Source organism: Grammomys surdaster, unplaced genomic scaffold (assembly GCF_004785775.1).
Source record: "Grammomys surdaster isolate TR1022 unplaced genomic scaffold, NIH_TR_1.0 372, whole genome shotgun sequence".
Classification (NCBI taxonomy): domain Eukaryota; kingdom Metazoa; phylum Chordata; class Mammalia; order Rodentia; family Muridae; genus Grammomys; species Grammomys surdaster.
This window is the reverse complement of record NW_021604791.1, coordinates 6,333,696-6,340,873: the sequence shown is the minus strand read 5'-3', so window position 1 is coordinate 6,340,873 and position 7,178 is coordinate 6,333,696. Positions and strand designations below refer to the sequence as shown.

Genomic DNA, 7,178 nt, shown 5'->3' with positions numbered 1-7,178 from the left:
AAAGAGTACAGACTCGAAAAACAAGGAAAATGAGAACGACAAAGGAAAGGAAGAGAAAAAGAAAAATGACGTGAAAGGCAAGGAGAATGGGACAGGGCTGGAAGCCAAGAAGGAGCAAGGGACGGAGAAAGAGAAGGAACAGGTCACAGAACAGGTCAAGGAGAACAGCAGCACCTCCATTAAAACCCTGTACCCGCCGCCGGTAAGAGACCTGGGACCGGGACCCTCGCTTCCGAGGCCACTGTGGGCATCCAGACCCGCTGGCTCTGTTACGTCGAGGCCGAGGCCGAAGTACGCAGAGAATCGGGTCTTGGCCGAGGGCTTCTGTCTATGGATGGGGGGATGTGCCAAGGTTCGAACACACCCTTCCTGTCCCCAACTTCACCCCTTCTTATGTCCCTGGGCCCTACCCCTCATCTAGGGTAGAAAGACCAGGGATCTTAATTTGTCCTGATGGAACACAGAGACTTCCCTTGTCTCTATCCCGCAGCGCTTCACAACAGTGTGCGGACCACGTAAACAATGCCGAAACCAATACTGACCCCTCCTCCTTCTTGAATTTACTGTAAATATATTCTTTGTTGGTGCTTGACTACATGATGTGTTGGGGGCTCCCGGGTTCTTTTCCGTGGGCGCTGTAGTTACTATCTGCATGGCTTTCCGACCACCAGCAGTAGGAGGGAGGGAGGCAAGCTTAATTAGTCTCAGAATTCCAGGCTTTATGTAGGTCAGAACCGTGGCTGGTTCCTTGCCTCAGAGCCACTTCCTGGTTCTCAAAGGTTTGAATTATTGACCGGACTTGATCCCTTGTAAAATACAGACTCCACAGAAGCACAGATGATAGAAGAAATAACTATTGACAAAGAACAGTGATGTTCAGAATTAGATTTGAGTATTTACCTTCCAGGGTGGTTTTCCGGGTGCCAGGCTCCTCACTTTGCCCTTCGGATGTGCCTGCCGCTGCCACTTCCCTTAATGTGAGAAATTGCATAATTTCTGGTAGTTGTGGGCTGGGTTCGCGCCCTCCTAGGGGAGAATAAATTAGATTGTCTTCTAAACTCTCAATTTACAGTGTTTTGAGCTGTCTCTAGACGATAAACGCGAAGGACCCTGTGGTTCGGTTTGGCTTGACTCTTAGAGCTGGCATTAGAACCCAGAACTTAAGCGGTGAACTCTCCCCGCTGAGCCACACCACCAGTCAACCCAAAGTCTGTAATTGTAAACTTAAAATATAAGCAAAATGTAAGCCACGAGTGTGAAATTTCTAGGGAAGATGGGCCTGGGGATTAAGAGTAGGGGATCGTTTTTAATACAGTATTTCCTAAGACTTCAGATGCCATTATTTTAGATATCACTAAGAAAAACTGTTGCCAAGCAGAAGATAACCAACCAGAATAAAATATATCCTAATTTCAGCAATGGGGGTGATCTTAGAATTAATGATAGGATAGCCTGGGTAGGACTCAGAATGGCAAGTGTAGGGGACACAATCCGCGCCCCGCAGCTATTTCTTGGTGCGTCTATTATTTTAAAGTGTGCAGTTTTGAAATGTTTTCAATGCCCTATTCCTTACCATAGTGTATTCTCAGAAAGGCACTGCAGCACTTAGAATGGGAAAGGAGGTAAGGTCAGGGGTATGAAATACTCATGAGAATACCAATTCTTTTGGGCTGGGAAGTTGGTGATGTGCACAGGACCTGACATTGGACCCCAGCATCCACATGAAACCTAAGCATCAAAGCTGGCCTATTTGTCTCCCACCCCCCACCCCGATTCAGGGGAGTGCACCAGATTACATGGTACAAACAATTATTCTCCCAAAGAACAAAACCCAAATATGTACTGTCTTTAAAATCTGAGGTCTTCACAGTTCCTGCTTTCTACATAAGTCCTTCTTAGCCCATGCCTTAAAACATCTTTCTTTTACACAGATTTAAAAAAAAAAAAAAAAAAAAACCAGATGAGAATGGTTTCAGTGCCAGCACTAGAGAGAAATTAAGGCCACTCCGGGCTAAAAAGTGAGACTCAAGAAAACAAAAAATTCATCAGACAAGAGAGATGGGCTAGAGGTTCTAATGCTATTTAAGATCACCTTCTGTACCAAATGCGGTACCTACCTTTACTCCTCAGAGTCAGAGACAGGTAGATCTGTGAGTTCAAGGCCAGCCTGATCTACACAGTGAGTTCCAGGCCAAGCAGGGCTTCATAGTGACCTCTGACTCAAACAGTGAGATCATGTTTTTGATTGGGGGTGGGAATACTTACCTAGCAAGTTCAAGTTCTTGAGTTTAATCCTCAGCACTGTGCTCAATTAATACTGTCTAGTGTTCCAGTAGAGCAAGCAGAGTTGTATGATGTGATTATTTTGGAAGCAGTACCATTGGAGACAATTGCTAATGTTTTTGTTTAAATATTGTTTGCACTATAGAAACCACATCCCTAAGCACCCTGGGCTGTCTCTGCATTCATGCTATACTTCCTTTCTGATCACTTGGGTTTGTGTTTGTTTGTTTCTCAAGACAGGGTCTTGGTATGTAGCTCAGGCTGTCCTAGAACTCACTAATGTAGACAAGGCTAACCTTGAACTCACAGAGTTCTGCCTGCCTCTGCCTCCCTAGTGCTGGGATTAAAGGTATAAGCTCCTTTCTGCTCATTTGGGATGAGACTTCTCTAAGACTGGAATGTTAGTAGAAAGCTGCTTTTGAAGCTTGCCTACAAATGGCCAGGTTTAATGTTTGGCTTTATAACAAATACTCTTTTGTTATTGCGACAGGCTTCACAATTTCTATAGTCTCAGCCTTTCTGATTGATTATGATACCTCTATTAAAAATATAAGAGAGAGCTGGGTGGTGGTGGCACATGTCTTTAATCCTAGTACCCCAGGCAAAAGCAGGCAGATCTCTGTGAGCCTGAGACCAGCCAGGTCTACAAAATAAGTTCTGGGCTAAAACTGTTACACAGAAAAAACTTGTCCTGGATACAAACAAAGAACAAAAACATAAGGGAGGAATCTTGCCCTAATATTTCGTAGCCAGTTTATCCAACTGACAAGACAAATGACAAGACCTCAAGTGTGTCCCTGTTGGATGGAGCAGTCCGTACTTGATAGACAAACCACTCTAGTGGAGGTGCCAATAGATGTGAATTCAAGAAGGAACGTGCTGAGATGGCTCAGCAGGTAGAGACATTGGCATTAGAGACTGACAACCTGGATGTGATCCCTGGGACCCACAGGGTAGGAGATAACCAACTCTTGAGAATTGACCTCTGACTTCTATGTGCATGGTGAGGTGACACTATGCAAGAACATGTTCGTGCACACACACATACACACACACACACACACATACACACACACACGCAATGTGAAAAAAGAAGAAAAAAAATGTCTGGAAATTGGTCTGGGATCCATAGATCTGTGACACTGCACAGTGCATACATTCTAAGATAAGTGTGTGTATGTTCGTGTGTGTGTGTGTGTGTGTATACATATATTTGTTGATAGACTAACAAAGAATTGGACAATAGAAAAGGGACATGAGAGTAATATCACAGAAGCTATAGTTTGGGTTTAGACTGGTTAGCAATTCTACTGTTATGAAGTCCTAACACAGCTGTCAGATGCCAGCCTAGCACAGCCCCAGTTGACATGGCTTTACTGGTTTATCTTTTATTTCACAGGTGAAGAATAAGCAGATCCTAGTACTAGGCCTGGATGGAGCAGGAAAGACCAGTGTCCTCCACTTGCTAGCTTCTAATACAGTCCAGCACAGCATTGCACCTACCCAAGGTTTCAACGCAGTTCACATCAACTCCGAAGACAGGCAGATGGAGTTCCTGGAGAGTAAGTCTTCCTTCTCATCAGCACTAATCTCCAGCCGGAAGCTACAGTCCCTGCTGATGTGGTGATCCTGAGAGGCATGACCCTGGATGGGATTCTTGTACAGTCCTAGATCTTGTGTGGCAATGCTGTCCCACCTCACTAATAACCCAGAGTCAGGCCATGCCTCCTGTCTTCCCCTTATACCTCACCCCTCCACAAGACTTTGTTTGTCCTCATGACCCTAAATACCACCTAGAGACACCCAGATCTATCTAAAAAGCCCAAGCATGTCCAGATGTCTTCTGCCACTCCCTCCTTGGTAGACATGCCTCTGAGTTTATTTTATGACTTCTTCTTCTCTGCAGTTGGTGGCAGTGAGCCATTCCGCTCCTACTGGGAGATGTACCTACCCAAAGGATGGCTGCTGATCTTTGTGGTAGATTCAGCTGATCACAAACGATTACCTGAAGCTAAGAAATACCTTCATCAGCTAATTGATCCAAATCCAGGGCTCCCTCTTGTTGTGTTTGCCAACAAACAGGTAAAACTCTGCAAATCTGGCTCTGTGACTCAGTAGCAGAGCACCTTGTCTAGCTTTCAGGATTGTCCCCCCAAAACTATGTTGATGTAACTCACACTCAATAGTTTCATATTAACTCAGAAATGTCTGGTTTTAATAGCTAGATATCCAATAATACCCCCTCCACTCAATGTATTAGATCTCCTGGAATATACGTTCTTTCAATAGAAAGAAAATTTACGGCCAGGCAGTGGTGGTGCACACCTTTAATCCCAGCACTTGGGAGGCAGAGGCAGGTGGATTTCTGAGTTCAAGACCAGCCTGGTCTACAGAGTGAGTTCCAGGACAGCCAGGGCTACACAGAGAAACCCTGTCTCGAAAAACCAAAAAAAACCAAAAAACAAAAAACAAACAACAACAACAACAAAAAAAACAACAAAAAAAAAAACCCCAACAATTTACCTTGTGTCCTCCAAGTCCCTGAGTTGCTTTGTCTGTTGTCTCATGGAGAAATGGAAAGAATTGAACCATGTGCAATGAACTCACTTTAACAAACCAATATCGATTGTTGATTGCATTCAACACAATAATTGAGTGGCTTCTGTGTATAAAGAAAGGGTCTTGTTTTAGATCAGTTACACTTAAACTGAATTTATTTGGTGCATGCATTAAAAGAAATAATCGCCCCAGGAGAAACTTGAAACTTTGTGCCCTGTTCTTGGGAATGTAAAGCCATTAAGGAAAAAAAAATAGGATTTGTTTGCTGTAGCAAGTCTCCTTTATTTGTATAAGCCACAAAGGAGTGAAATCAGAGAGCCAATCTATTTTTATACACCTATGGTCATGGCAGTGTTATTGTTATTACAATAGCCATGGGTTCGAAGTTATCAGAGTGTCTATCCACAGATGAATGCTTAACAAAATGTGGTGTCTCCATACAGCCCTTTCTTTAACCTTCAGAGGGAAGGAAGCTCTACCGCATGCAACCACACAGAGGAACCTTGCAGGTACTCTCCTCAACGGATAAGCTAGCCACAGAAGGACAACTGCTGTGTGATTCTGCTCACCCAGAGTCATCAAATCTGTCGATATCCCTAGTGGAAATGGGGCTTGCCAAGGACTGAAGGAGGGTGGAAAGTGGAGTTAGCTTAGTACTCACAGGGCTTCAGGTTAGCGAGATAAAGACTTTGGGAAATTGTTGATAGCAATGGTTTGAAACACTAAAATGGTAAATCTTATGTGTACTACTTCTATGACTATAACTTTTTTCTTTTTCTTTTTCTCCTTCCTCTTCTACAACAACTACTACTACTCACACACATATGGGCACACACACACACACACACACACACACCCTTTAGATATCCAAACACTGAACACTGAACCTCTTCTCTTATTGCTTGATTTGTTGATGAAGAAGAGCTAAGTTGCCTGCCTTTCCCCTTACGTCTTCTATGGGTGGGATGTTGTTCACAGAAGTAAAATAAGTACTTAGGACTGATGCTGTCTCCTACTTCAGCAGGAACCTGGACTGACGTCCAGGATAGAGGCTGGCCCAGCACATTCTGACATTCTGCCAGCATTTGAAAAAGAAGGGGTGATAATTGGTTTTTCATTTCTAAGTGAAGTATCTTAAAACGTCAAGGACTCGGGGCCTAAGAGTTGTAGCTCAATGACACTGGATATGCTCAGCTTGTGAGAGGTCCTGGGTTTTATCCCCAGCAGTGTGGGAGGAGGAAACTGCAAAGACTTAGAAGCTCCAGGACATCATTTGAGCTGCGTAGTGCTCTGCTGAAGGACTCTAATCTGGCCCTTCTCTTGTTGCTGGCCATTTTTAGTATCCCCAGTTGTTTACTGTTACAGTGTCTCTGTGAGCTCTCAGATGAGTGTGCTCTTATACACGAGGATTCACATCTCTCAAGTGTGCATACCTCGAAGAGCTGGAGTTTCGGATTTGCAAACAGTCGTATTAGAGATTCCTAAATGTCGCTAGTTGATTCTTCTTCTGGGAGACAAGCAGCTCCACATCCTCATCGAGACTCGCTGCTGTAACTTCATTTTTGCCAACGAGATGTGGCTAGAGTTGGTTTTTAACATCCTTCTTTATTTTTAAGGTGTTCGTTATTGGTTGAGTTCTACATCTGTAGATTTCCTACTTCCTCTTATAACCCCTCTGACTTTCCCTAGTGGTGCTAGGAATCAAACTCAAATTCTCTTGTACACTAAGCATATTGCTTACCACTAAGCTGGACCTGGAGCCTCTCCCGTTCCTTATTTGAAACATAAGAGTACTTAATATCATTTGCAAAAACATCCCTGTGTTGGCTATACTCGTCACTAGCAGCTTCCCCACTATCTCCGTGGTTATCATTTTGTTTTGCTTATGGTTTATATTTTTATATTGGACATCCCACCCCCCCACCCCTTTTTGAGACAGGGTCTCTCTACATAGTTCTGACTGTTTATGAACTCACTATGAAGACCAAGCTGGCCTCAAACTCAGAGAGATATGCCTGCATCTGCTTCCTAAGTGCTGGGATTAAAGGTGTGTGCCACAATGCCCAGCAGAGATTCCCATTTTTTAAATATTTAATTTGTGTGTGTGTGTGTGTGTGTGTGTGTGTAGTTGTGGTGGAGGTGGTGGCAGTGGTGTTTGTGCATGTAAGTGCAGATGCCTGAAGGGAGCAGAAGATAGCATCATCCCTTGAATCTGTAGTTATAGGCATCTCTGAACCCTAAAATGCAGGTGCTGGAAGAATAGCACAGGTTCCTCTCTCCCTTCCTTCCTTCCTTCCTTCCTTCCTTCCTTCCTTCCTTCCTTCCTTCCTTCCTTC

General features: G+C 43.9%; 1 protein-coding gene across 1 annotated transcript in view; it reads left to right on the top strand.

Moving 5' to 3' along the window:
• The first annotated feature begins 334 nt into the window (after positions 1–334).
• The window catches only part of Arl9 (ADP ribosylation factor like GTPase 9), an 8,910-nt gene continuing 2,066 nt past the window's right edge, over positions 335–7,178 (top strand). The window contains exons 1-3 of the mRNA XM_028780835.1: positions 335–352; positions 3,683–3,845; positions 4,190–4,365. Coding sequence (XP_028636668.1) covers positions 335–352; positions 3,683–3,845; positions 4,190–4,365 — 357 coding nt within the window. The remainder of the gene's footprint in view (positions 353–3,682; positions 3,846–4,189; positions 4,366–7,178) is intronic.